The sequence below is a fragment of the Ovis aries genome, chromosome 1 (genome assembly GCF_016772045.2).
Source record: "Ovis aries strain OAR_USU_Benz2616 breed Rambouillet chromosome 1, ARS-UI_Ramb_v3.0, whole genome shotgun sequence".
Taxonomy (NCBI): domain Eukaryota; kingdom Metazoa; phylum Chordata; class Mammalia; order Artiodactyla; family Bovidae; genus Ovis; species Ovis aries.
This window is the reverse complement of record NC_056054.1, coordinates 187,322,210-187,335,729: the sequence shown is the minus strand read 5'-3', so window position 1 is coordinate 187,335,729 and position 13,520 is coordinate 187,322,210. Positions and strand designations below refer to the sequence as shown.

At 46.4% G+C, this 13,520-nt stretch overlaps 1 protein-coding gene across 2 annotated transcripts in view; it reads left to right on the top strand.

Moving 5' to 3' along the window:
- Positions 1-13,520, top strand: part of ILDR1 (immunoglobulin like domain containing receptor 1) — a 41,104-nt gene that overhangs the window by 12,745 nt on the left and 14,839 nt on the right. For both annotated transcript variants that reach the window (XM_042232097.2, XM_027956307.3), the window contains exons 2-5: positions 1,724-1,894; positions 3,197-3,346; positions 6,860-6,979; positions 7,262-7,408. In XM_042232097.2, the coding sequence (XP_042088031.1) occupies positions 1,724-1,894; positions 3,197-3,346; positions 6,860-6,979; positions 7,262-7,408 (588 nt within the window). The remainder of the gene's footprint in view (positions 1-1,723; positions 1,895-3,196; positions 3,347-6,859; positions 6,980-7,261; positions 7,409-13,520) is intronic.

Below are 13,520 nucleotides of genomic sequence, written 5' to 3'. Positions count from 1 at the left end.
AGGAGAGTGAAAAAGTTGGCTTAAAGCTCAACATTCAGAAAACGAAGATCAGGACATCTGGTCACATCACTTCATGGGAAATAGGTGGGGAAACAGTGGAAACAGTGTCAGACTTTATTTTTTTGGGCTCCAAAATCACTGCAGATGGTGACTGTAGCCATGAAATTAAAAGACGCTTACTCCCTGGAAGGAAAGTTATGACCAACCTAGATAGCATGTTGAAGAGCAGAGACATTACTTTGCCAACAAAGGTCCATCTAGTCAAGGCTATGGTTTTCCAGTGGTCATGTATGGATGTGAGAGTTGGACTGTGAAGAAAGCTGAGCGCCGAAGAACTGATGCTTTTGAGCTGTGGTGTTGGAAAAGACTCTTGAGTGTCCCTTGGACTGCAAGGAGATCCAACCAGTCCATTCTGAAGGAGATCAGCCCTGGGATTTCTTTGGAAGGAATGATGCTGAAGCTGAAACTCCAGTACTTTGGACACTTCATGTGAAGGGTTGACTCATTGGAAAAGACTCTGATGCTGGAAGAGATTGGGGGCAGGAGGAGAAGGGGACAACAGAGGATGAGATGGCTGGATGGCATCACGGACTCGATGGACGTGAGTCTGAGTGAACTCCAGGAGTTGGTAATGGACAAGGAGGCCTGGTGTGCTGTGATCCATGGAGTCGCAAAGAGTCGGACACGACTGAGTGACTGAACTGAAGGGCTTCCTGGTGGCTCAGAAGGTAAAGATTCTGCCTGCCATGTGGGAGATCTGGGTTTGATCCCTGGGTTGGGAAGATCCCCTGGAGACGGGCACCCATCCAGTATTCTGGCCTGGAGAATTCCATGGACAGAGGAGCCTGGCAGGCTACAGTCCATGGAGTTGCAAAGAGTTGGACACAACTGAGTGACTTCAGTTTTTAAGGAGGTGACAGGTGCCAATATGAGGCTTTTGTGTTTGAACAGTGAGCCAGAAGCAAGCCCAGTAGGCCTTCTCCAAGCCTACAGTAGCCAGGCCATCCCCAAGAAGTGTGAAAAGTGCTGCCAGAGGTAGGACAGGGCATTTTGGGAAAGCAGAGGAAGCCTCCTCTTCCAGACTTGCAGTCAGAGGAGGCAAGGGTGCAGCTGAAAACCTAAGAAATAAATCTTGCTTAGCCTGGTGAAGGGAGTGGAGTGGCAACTGGTGATGTGGAAGAGTGCTCCAGCCGAGAGATGTACACCTGGGATGACCTGGCACAAGAAGGACGGAGGCAAGGCTAGAGTGCCCAAAGCCCTCTGTCAGGGTGGGGCATGAAGGGAGATGAGGCCCCAGAGAAGGCTGAAAGCAGACCTGACTGGTCTCCTAGGCCAGGGTGCAGAGGGTGAGCTTTATCCTTAGGGAAGTGGGAAAACATTTTACCTAGAGAAGTAACATGAAAAAATATCTACACCAGCAAAGTCATTCTTTTATGGCCTCCTTTTTATCATTGTTGGATGTGTCATCACTCCATATGGACTGTAGCCAACTTAGGAGTCATGATTCTTCTTCTTTCTTTCCCTCCATCTCCTCCAGGGTGTCTGTGCAATATCCACCACAACCCCGCCCAGGCTGAGTAAGACAATTGCCTGTGAGCTGCTCCCAACCAGCCGGGCAGTGTGTTTGCTTATGGCCATTGCTTTTCTTGTCCCATGAATAGAAGGAAGTCACCCTGTAGAGTCCTGGTCTGCCTTCAGCTTTGCCTTCTGCTCTTGGCTGCAGGCTGCACGTCCTTGCTGGTGACGGTCCAGCACACGGAGCGCTATGTCACCCTGTTTGCCTCAGTCATCCTCAAATGTGACTACACCACCTCTGCCCAGCTCCAGGATGTGGTGGTGACGTGGCGCTTCAAGTCCTTCTGCAAGGACCCCATCTTTGACTACTACTCTGCATGTGAGTGCCCTCCTCCCCACTCTTGCCCCCACTCTCACAGAGGGTGAATTACTGCCATTAGGGTGTAGGAATTATTTAGGATCACAAATCCTTACAGTGAGAAGAAGCCAGAAAGATTGCTTATTGCAGTTCCCTCATTTTATAGATAAGCTGAGGCCAAGTAGATGACATAACTTATTCAGGGTCACATACCATTAATTTATTTTAAAATTTCTGTTCCACTTTGTTCTAAAAGGAATGAAGGCAGCTTAGACATTAAGTAAAAAGGCAGAGCAAGTCCTGCATCCTAGTTAATGCCTGGTGCACTCGTATCCCCCACCCTACCCACTAGCCACAGGATGGATGAGGAACGGTCATTTGTGAGCCTCCCGCCCACTACCACAACCCCTTCTAGGGCCAGCCATCCTGTAGACAGTCATGCCTCTCTCAGTGACTGGGAGCACACTGGCTACAGGAAGCCTGCTCATTGTGGGCATCTCTGAATGTTGTGCTGCTCTCTCCTACATTTAGCCAAGTCCTCCCTCTTGGTGACAACTGCCCCACTCATGTCAGTCTTGCTGTCTTGAACTTAAGTCCTTATCTCACTGCCCACCTCTGCCTCTCTCAAGAAACAGAAGAGCCGAGACTCCCACCACCAGCCTGGGACAATTGACCTTTAGAAATCTGGAGAATAGAGGTAGACCCTGTTCACCCTGAGCTTCCCAAGATGAGACAAAGGAGGGGGAGACATCAGCTTTACCATATTTAGCCCCAACTAGTATCTTGCAATATGAGCTCCAAAACCTAACTTACTGAGCCACCCACAGAGCCTCACTTTGTTCCTAGAACACCCCCTTTCTAAATTGAGGCATTGTTTCCTGGGGGCTATTCTTAAAATGCCTGCATTAAGTGGGAAGGTAGGAGGGACCAGGTAGAAGGCATTTATCATCAGCAGATTTAACAGCTCTCAGTACTTTTATTGAGAGGTCAGGTTAGAGGAACCATTTGGGAGCAGATTCTGGAGTCGCTTTGGAAATGAGGCAGGGGACATTTGGATGGGAGGTGGTGATACAGTTCAGGATTTGGAAATTTTGGCCCAATAGAGGGGTCTGGAGTCTTGCTGCTCAAAGTGTGAGTAATGGTTTCACCTAGGAGCTCATTAGAAATGTAGACTCTCAGATCCCCATCTTTGAGAAAATGCCTAGGAGATGGAGACCCTCAGGAAACACTGAGAACCTTCACTGCTCCAGGGACCACTGAGGGCACCTTTCTTGATGGGAATTCCTTACTGCTGTGTGACTTGCCCATGTCCTCTTTCTCCAGCATACCAGGCGGCTTTATCCCTGGGCCAGGACCCGTCCAATGACTGCAATGACAGCCAGCGGGAAGTTCGCATCGTGGCCCAGCGGCGGGGGCAGAATGAACCTGTGCTGGGGGTGGATTACCGGCAACGCAAGATCACCATCCAGAATCGTGAGTTCGGAGGCAGCTGGGGCCTGGGGGTGGAGAGCTGTGTAGGCACCAGGCCCAGCGGGCTGAGTCATCGTGGGGATTTCCCTTTTCTTCTGTTGCTTGATGGTCTACTTAGTCACTTTCATTTTTTGAGGAAAGTGCCAAATGCACAGAATGTGCCGCCCCCTCTGAAGTCAGTACCCTGGAGGCTGGGCTCAGACAAGAGGACCGTCTACAGCTTTGGCTAAAGGTCTGGGACTGGGTGTTTTCCTTCACCTTCCTGAGATTCATAGATAACGTGTGGCTGAGGCTCCCTTGATTCCTTCCAGAAAGTACTCTCAAAGCCTGCTCAAACCCCAGATGCCTGAGTTCCCCTCTGGCTACCCCCTGTTTCCCAAATCTATGGAGTAGGGGTTTCTAAGTAGATGGCCACTTATGGACCCTTGCCTTCCACTGGTAGAGGAACGAGCACTGGGTGTAGAATCAAAAGACGGGGTGGTGATCCCATGCTTCCACCTCCTTGCTTAGTGACCTGTTCTTTTTTCTGGCCTCTGTTATCACATCTGAAAGATGGGTGTAATGGTCTTTGTCTCCCCACACTGAAGTAAACATCAAGCATGATGTCTGAGAGCTGTGTGTGAAGCATATGCATTCTTTGCGGGAGCACCAGGAGTAGACTCAGGTGTCAGACTCAGGTGTAGGTCCCTGTTCTGCACTCACAAGGGTTGTGAACTTGGGCAAGTCCCTTTCACTTTTTAAGCCTCAATTTCTGTAAGGTGGGACTTGCCATAGTACTTGTCTTGTGGAGAGTTGTCAGGATTAAGTGAGATGATATGTATAAAGCACTTAGCAAACCACATGTGTGTGGTGAACTTTCGTTATGACCATTCAGCACACCTGTGAATGAAGGGCCAGCACCCCACATTCCTGGGGGGAGTGGATTCCATGTCCAATGGATTATTGGCGCAGAATTCAGAGCCTATTTCAATGAGCTTTATGTATAGTGTTAAAGAAATATTGACTGGTTAAAAGTAGGGGCGGGGGGGAAGTGGGAGAATACACATAGCAGGCTACTCAGGGTACCCATAGCAACAATCTGAAGAAATCAGTGAATATTCTATGACTGTTTAGAGGTAGATCAACCTAGTTTAAAAATTGTTTCCAACTTTGTGTATAGTACTTTAGCTGATCTGTTTATATTCAACCTCTGACCTTCCCAAGTCAGCCCATGAGCGTTCAGCCTTAGGGAACATCTGTCCTTTTCCAGCTTTTAGGTGCATCCTCAGAGGTTCAGGGTGACTGCTTTTTCCAGAGCCGAGAAACTTAACTCTGATCTGACCCCAAAGTTTAAAGTCTCCTTTACAGTTTTTGAAGGACCAAAGTCCCCATAGGTGATAGTCTCTGATTTTCTGTCATTTTCTTTTTCTTTCTAAATGGATAACACTGTCCACTACCCCTACTCCCAACCACCTTTGGGTCAAATTCTGCCTCCTTATTCCCATGGGAAAGTGGTATTTCCCCTTGGCTTTAATTTCTATCTCCAGGATTGTAGTGACTTCTTGGAGCCCTTGTTTTCTGAAATTTTTATGCCTGTGTTTGCATCATTTGAGAAGACCCTGTCAGATCAGTTCTTGGATCATTTGAAATACTAACATATCTGAATGTCCTCATTATTCTGACATCCCTGAAATAATCTTTGTCTCTAGTAAAATTGGGGGAGATTTATAATACACATTAACCTTGGAGGGTGTATTTCCTCCAAAGCACTTTCACCGTTTTTCCAAGTCTGGGGTAAGCTTGTTTCTGGGAAAGGCAGCAGGTTGGAAAATCATGAGTAGGAAAAAAACCATAAGGATTGACGTAGAAAGAGAAGGAAAGAGAAGTCAAAGTTAGCTCCAGTGGTGCATGACCTTGCATGTTTGTTTCATTTCCTCAATAAATATTTCTTGACAAACAGATAAAAAAGAATTGCAACTATGACTGCCAAGTAATTAGGAGCAAATCTATAACTAAGGTCTTTAAGAATTTGAAGGTGTCCTCTGGTACTTTGTGTGGATAAAGTAGCTTGGATATGGGGGCTACCCTGATGTCTCTGACTGGACGTTAAGCTCTTTCAGGACAGACACAGCACAGGTCTTGTTTGAGCTTCCACAGAGTCTGACATAGTGCTAGACCCACAGAAGGTCTTTAGAGAACATTTGCCTTTAATGTGAACATAACCTTCATCTATCTTAATGGGGTAGACACTTGGTGCTCACAAAAACTCATTCTTTTCTTGAGTAACACTTACTCTGAAAATATTGGCATTTTATCCTTACTTGTTTCTCAAGTTCATCTCAACTGTGCCATCAAGATTCAGAAGTATATGTTCACAGCTGGTGAGGAACCCAAGCTGTGGATTTTCCTACCCAGTTTGGAGAAGACATTAGAGCTTGGTGGTTGAGGGCACCAGCTTTGAGGCAAGACTGAAGTTTGAACCTACCTCTGTTACCTCTCTCTGTTCCAGTTTCCTCTAGTCTTAGTTTCCTCATCTGATATGCAGCTAATAATTCTACCCCTTGTATCAGGATTAAGTTTGATTGCATAAGCAAAAGCCCAAAATATTAGTGACTTAAACAATAAAAAGTTAATTTCTTCCTTGGTGGCTCAGTGGTAAAGAACCTGCCTGCCAATGCAGGAGATGCCAGAGAGTTGGGTTTGGTCTCTGGGTTAGGAAGATCCCCTGGAAGAGGAAATGGAAGCCCAATATTCTTGCCTGGAAAATTCCATGGACAGAGGAGCCTGATGGGCTACACAGTCTGTGGGGTCACAGAGAGTCAGACGTGACTGAGCAACTGAGTAGGCACACATACAGGTATAAATTTGGGGCTAGACAGACCAGAACTAGTGTGGTGGCTCTGCTCCATTAATTCCTCAGGAACCCGAGCTCCTTCCCGCTCACTAAGAATGTCATCTCTTTCCTTATGGTCCAAGATGGCAGCCATCACATTTGCTTTCCAGGTAACAGAGTGGAGGAAGAAATGAAGAAAAGAGCAAAGATGTTCCCAAGCTGTTTTCAAGTAGGTTCCTGAGAGCCATCATGTGACACTTCTGTTTATATTCTGTCCACCAGAACCGAGTCACATGTCCATGTCCATCTGTAAGAGAGGATGACAATTAGTGACTTTATTCTGGATAGCTAAGTATTGATACATGAGCAAAAATTCTATGACCATGAGAGAAAGGGAGAACAGACATTGGGAGGTAGCTGGTAACCTCTATCTCACCCATTTAGAGAGCTGTGGAAGGAAGGAAGTGGGGTGATGTATCCTAACTCCTTTCAGGGTACCTGGTAGAGCTCACTAAGTGGTCAGTTTTACCACCTTTATGCTGTTCGGAGACAGAAGAGAATCTCAAAGGAAGGAATAGAGGCCTTTCTCTGTGAGAGGCCCTTTTAGGATGTGGAAGTATAATGTTGGGGACCTGAAGCTACCAGAAGTCAGAAACCCATGCCCTCTCCTTTAATTGCTGGCACTTTCCCCTCCCTCACTGCAGGAGCAGATCTGGTGATTAATGAAGTGATGTGGTGGGACCATGGAGTGTATTACTGCACCATTGAGGCCCCAGGGGACACGTCAGGAGACCCAGATAAGGAAGTGAAGCTCATCGTCCTGCGTAAGTGCTCTTGGAGATTTCTATTTGGCCACCCCCACTGGGACACTTTTACATAAAGGAAAAAAAAAAAAAAAAAACAGAAACAAGCAAACCTAGGTTTATTGTGGTTGGTAGCCAGACTCTGAAGTTACCTTACCAAAGCTAAATTTTTTATTCTGCGTGTATATTGCTCAACCTTACCCTATAGGTCAAAAGCTGTGTAGATCAGACCTTTAGCATGTTACAAGCTAAAGCATGCCCCTGCAGATTTAGTTCGACCCTTGCTTGGCTTGCCCACTGCAGACTGGCTGACCGTGATCTTCATCGTCCTGGGAGCCCTCCTCCTGCTCCTGCTGATTGGAGTGTGCTGGTGCCAGTGTTGCCCCCAGTACTGCTGCTGCTACCTCCGCTGCCCCTGCTGCCCCGACCGCTGCTGCTGCCCCCAGGAAGGTGAGAGGGGACAGACGACCAGTGGGATGGGGTGGGACGAAAGTCGAGTGCCCCAGACATATCAATTTTACATGACCACGTCAAAACCTTGCATTCTCCCAGCTTCTTCTCCATGTCCTTCTCATCACAGGCTCAGAGGTCTTTGGGCTCAGTTCAGAAAATTATGCTTAGGGAAGCCATAGTATGCTTGTTCACCTTCTAGACTGCCTAAGGCCCCCTTCAGATGGGTCTGCCCACTGGTGTCCTTTCCTCAGCAGCCCTGATAGGCCTGTGCTCCAGTATTTGCCCCCACCTCTGACCTTGCTTGGACATAAGGTGGCTGGAGGGAGTGGTTTGCATGGAACAGTGAGAGAGAAGGCCACTTCCTAGAGATTACTTGAAAAGAACAGATCAGAAGAGAGAGAGGTGTTGGAGCAGAGCTCCTCAAACTTAAGAATCTCCTGGAGGGCTTGATAAAACTTGGTTGCCGGCTCTGTCTTTGGAGTTTCTGATTTAATCGGTCTTGGGTGGGCCTGAGGATTTTTATTTCTCAGAAGTTCACACTGTTGGTCTGGGGGCCGCACTTTGAGAGTCTCTGTTTTAGACAAAGGAAAGAGAAGGCAGGAGATCTTGCTGTAACAGTGATCTTTCTTTGGGCTTGAATTTGGCCTTTTATTAATAAAACAGAATTGTGACATGCCCTAAAAAGTTTGTTGAAGACAAAAGAAGAAAGTTTATTCCACAAAGATCTTTTCTTACTGAATGGATGGAGCAGAATCAGCAGCTTTAAAGGAAGGATTTTTTTGTGTTTTAAAGTAGCATTTCCTTTTCCTGGTGGTATAAGTAAAGTGTTACCTTGTAGAAAATCTGAGAAATTCAGGAAAATGAAAAAAACTGATCTGAGCAACCAGATATAACCACTGTTATCATTTTGGTCTATTTAAAGGATATTAAAAGAAACCCAGAAATTGGCTTTTAAGAAAGAAACAAAACCTAATCTATAATGTCAAGGAGGTCAATGGTCTGAGTCTGGTTTCAGGCCTGTGTTCTGAGGTTGCTGTCTTACAGGAAAAGAGAACTAACTTTTATTGGGTGTCTGTTGTGTGGGGCCTTTGCATATATTTCCCTTTTGAATCCTCACAACCCTAGAAGGCAGGTATCATTGTTATTTAACAATGAGGAGACTGAAGGTCAGAGGAGTCACACAAAGTAAGTAGCAGAAACAATGCAGTGTTGCATTCGTTCTCATTTGACTTACAGTACGTGAATTTCCCACAACAGAGGCTGCCACAGCCTCTGTCTGTGTAGATAGCTATGGGATTGGCTGAGATGCCAATAGGTTCCTTCAAGAGATGAGAAATAGCAGAGAACTCGATATTGGGCCATGGAGCTCCTTGCCTTTCTATCCCTCCTCTGGGAAGGAGGCCATGTAGGAGTCACTGCTCTCAGTGCTGTAATACGCAGACTGAGATGAGGGAAACTCTCCCAGGACACTTTCTCGGAATCCCTAAGCCTGTGGGGCACTCAAAACAGGCAAGGGCTAGGGACACAGTCAGCACCAGCAATAAATGTGTCCACTGTCCGTAAGCTGATCAACAGGTTCTGGGAGAAAGTGGTTTCTCCCAAGTGGTTAGATTTCATTTAGAAGAACTGGTGAGATAAGGAAATGTGGGCCACAAAGAAAGATCCTTGAACTTGAGCAGATGAGGTCACTTTCAAAGTGAGTCACCTGGGGAGTCTGTCCTGAGAAATTTGGTGACAAGAGGAGATTACATGGAGGGGGCAGGACTTGTCAAGTTAAGCTCTTGGATGGGGAAGAGGGTGGATGTGATCGTGGTTTTGTTTTGTTTTGTTTTTAAATAAGGTAACCCTAAGCAAAGCTATGGTTTTTCCTGTGATCATGTATAGATGTGTGAGTTGGATTGTGAAGAAGGCTGAGCACTGAAGAATTGATGCTTTTGAACTGTGGTGTTGGAGAAGACTCTTGAGAGTCCCTTGGACTGCTAGGAGATCCAACCAGTCCATCCTAAAGGAAGGCAGTCCTGGGTGTTCTTTGGAAGGACTGATGCTGAAGCTGAAACTCCAATACTTTGGCCACGTCATGCAAAGAGTTGACTCATTGGAAAAGACCCTGATGCTAGAAGGGATTGGGGGCAGGAGGAGAAGGGGACGACAGAGGATGAGATGGCTGGATGGCATCACTGACTTGATGGACATGAGTTTGGGTAAACTCTGGGAGTTGGTGATGGACAGGGAGGCCTGGTGTACTGCGATTCATGGGGTCGCAAAGAGTTGGACACGACTGAGCGACTCAACTGAAGCATACTTGTAGATGGAGAACCAAGGCCAGTAGAAAGAAAGAGAAAGGAAGCATTGTGAAGTGAGGCAGTGACTGAGGAGGGATGGAATCAGTGGGAGTAACATCAGGCTTCCCTTTCACTGTAAGAGAGGGAGTGGGAGTGACATCAGGCTTACCTTTCACTGACATCAGGACTACCTTTCACTGTAAGAGAGAGAAAGAGAAGGAAGCCTGCCCTCTGGAGAGAGAGAGGAAGTTAACGCAAGGAATATGATTAAAGTGTAAGGGAAGAAGCTGGGGGAGTGAGTTGACACCAGCCTGTCTCGATTTCAGCAGATCAAAATTCTAGACACAAAAGGCAGCTTCGAGAACGACGTCAGTTATTCTTGAGCTTCTGTGACCACAGCCCACCCCCACAACCTGCTCCCACTTTCCAGTGAGAAGACCAGGGAGGAGTAAAACAAAAATGACACCAAAGTTTAGTAACCCCACTTCAGCTGAGGGAAGTGGGGCCTAGACAGAGATTTCCACAATTACATACAGCTTCTTAGTGGTAAGCCTTGGACTAGTCCTAGGTCTCTTGATTCCATGTCCAGGACTGGTTCCTCTTCTTAACAAAGACATGTCATCAGCTGAAAGTTCATACTGAGGGGAAGGCATCAGAAGTGGGGAATGTTTAAACTGCCGCTCTGGAGGAGGGAAGCAGGGTTGCTGAATCAGTCAAGGAGATCTACACATATTGGAAAAAAGGGCAATTTGAGGTTGGTTGCCTGACAGTGGAGCCATCATGGGCCCAGGAAGCATGGACTGGTTGTTCCCAAAAGCTGAAATAGAAAGGGTTCCAGGGGTGTGAGATTCTAGGACGCTTCTGAGGATGTCCCTGAAAGGACTGCCAGTCAAATCAGTATACTATGTATACTGCCAGTATATATAAAAAAAAGAAAAAGGACTGTATGACCTATGGGTCAGGGAGGGCGAAGAACACTCTGTAAGAGTGGAGAGGGGGTGGTAAGGAATGGAAAGAAGTTGGAGGTCCTCAGGGTGATTCAGGCACCATGGGTGATTCACACAGAAGATCCTGGCTGCAGGTCTCTGGTAGAAGGGAGGTGTTGAGTGTTATTTCTGTCACAAAGGGTGATCTTAAAGCACATGCCCCAGGTTTTCCTCAGAAATGAAAATGATTATACTTTTGAGGATTTAGTCTCCAAATGTGTACTTTTTGTCTTCTATGGGATCTAAGGTGAAAGTAGTGACTTATGTTAACCATTTGTTGTAACAACATGAGCCACGACCCATTGAATATTTGCCAGTATTAGGCATTTCATAGTTATTACCTCACTTAACTGCAACAACTTTATGAAATAGGTATTATTCCCTGAGGCTTCCCTGGTGGCTCAGATAGTAAAGGATCTGCCTGCAGTGCAAGAGACCTGAGTTCGATCACTGGGTCACGAGGATCCCCTGGAGGAGGAAATGGCAACCCACTCCAGTATTCTTTCCTAGAGATTTCCATAGACAAAGTTGTCTGTCGGGCTACAGTCCATGGGGTCACAAATCAGTCAGACATGACTGAGTGGCTAACACTTTCACTTCACTACTTATTATCCCCAGCTCAGAAATGAGGATGTTGAGCTAACATACTGTGGAGACTCAATCGAAATTACACAGCTAATACATGCTGGGATTCCAGTTGAAGTCCCTGTGACTCTTAAAGCCTGCGTTTATGGAAACCTATCCTTGAGGACCATAATTCTCAGAACGTTGTTGAGAGTTGTTGAGAATCCACAGTAGTCAACTCCAACTCCTGCCTTAAAGTCAAGGAGCTTGTTGAAAACATGGATTTTCTCACATTATATTTGACTGAAGGCCAGTCTGGGAGTGGGATCCAGGAGTCTGTATATTTAACTATCTCATTACAGGTGACCAAGACAGATTTTACACCACTGAGGTTCAGAGATAACTTATTAGGAGTCATTTAAGGCTTTGTTAATTTCTCCATGTTTCTTATTTTATTGCTTGATTCGCCATTAGGTGAGCAACAGAAAGCCTGATAGTCTAGACTTCCCCACTGAGCTATTTTTTTTAGGGACAGGAGGGCAAGGTAGAAGCTCAGAGACTATATTTTTTCACTCCAGTGCATTAGGGAAGGGAGGGATCCTAGAATGAGGTGGTGGCAGTTAAGAAGGAAGCAGGTGGATTAATCTTGGGAATGTGTGAATATTTGACAGGAAGCCTGATGGAAGATCCAGAAAAGTCTCTAGGAAGTCATCTCTGCAAAGGGTCCCATTAATTAAGAAGTAATTTGGAGAGCAAGAAGAGAAGCCCAACTCTCCTTTTCCCTCCTATTGAATTGGAGGTGCTGAAAAAGGAAGTGGCCCAAAGAGGGAACAGTACCATCGGGAGGAGATCAAGATTCAGTTAAGAGGGGTAGGGGGCAGCGAAGGTTGTTCCCAATGGGATCAGATGTCCTGAGGCCCTGGAAGCAAGATTAGTTTGGAGTGAATTTTGAAAGGTGTGGTGCTGAGGAGAGAAAAATAATGTGAGAAGGTACTGCTGGGAAAGGGTGTTTTTTTTTTGTTTTTTTTGCTTTATCACATAAAGGAGTCTGGGGACTCCGCAGTTTGGCAGAAAGAGTAAAGGCTTGACAGACAGACACAGGGTCACACACTGCCTCTACTGGTGGTCACCAGCTGTGGGACATTGGGCTGGGAAGGTAACCTCTCTAACTTTCTCATCTGATGCTCACATTTAAGAGATTTCTCTGAGGATTAGTTAACTCATGTAAAGTGACTGGCTCATATTAAGGAGGGCATTGTATGTGCTGAAGGTGGCATGTTATATGGAATTGGGGGAGGCACGTGTTAGCAAGAGGAAGAGGAAAGTGCTGAGTAGGTGAACTTGTCTTCAGAGGGTCTGGTGTGCTGTCCTCAGGCATGAAGGTGTGTCAGGTGGGTGAGCTGCTCTAAGCTTGTATCTGACTTCCTCCAGGCTGGGCTGTGACTCACCATCAGGGCCAGAGCTCCACAAAAGTCTGGGGGCTTGGCTACAACCACTTCTTGTTGTGTTGGAAGTTGGTTTTATACTGGAGCCATTGAATAGCCTTCCAGATGACCCTTATCTGCTGGCCTCAGCAAATCCCCCACCCTATGCTGGGTCCAGAATGCCTGTCTTTTGCCTCCTCGTACTATGGTAAGAGGAAGCTCTGGCAGAGCTCTGTAGCTTTAGGGGCATTCAGAAGGTTGGAGAACCCAGGAAGAGGTGAGAGTACCATGCTGGGGGCCTGAAGCGGGCACTTCCTGCACTTAAGCACACAAGTGGATAGACCTGGGACTGTTCTACATGCATGTATACATAGGGACCTTGGGAGACATGTGCACTCAGTCACAGAATCACATGAGCAAAACACCTAAATGCATTTGTTTTTAATTTGTATGTGCTGTGGGTTGTGTGCTTCAGATCAGCTGCAGAGGGGACTGGAGAAACATTTCTATGGACTCTTGGGCTGCTTTTTTTTAATACTGTTTTCTTTGCCCTGAAAGGAAATGGTATTTCCCTTCTGTCTTTTCTGCCTCTACCCCACCCATTAGAGATTCCCCTTACTTAGGGAAAACCCCAACATTTAATAAAGTGAGGAGAAGCATAGAAAGGATCTACTTCAGGTTTTTGCATTCTCTGCCTTCTTCCCCATGGTTTTCTCCCACCCAGGGCTGGCATTACCAGCTGGAAACATTCATCAGTCCCTTTTCCTTTACCAGTAATTCTGCCCGTTGACCTCAGCATCTGTGTCCTTTTCTTCCACTCTGAGCAGGTGATCCTCCCAAGAAGCCCCTGACT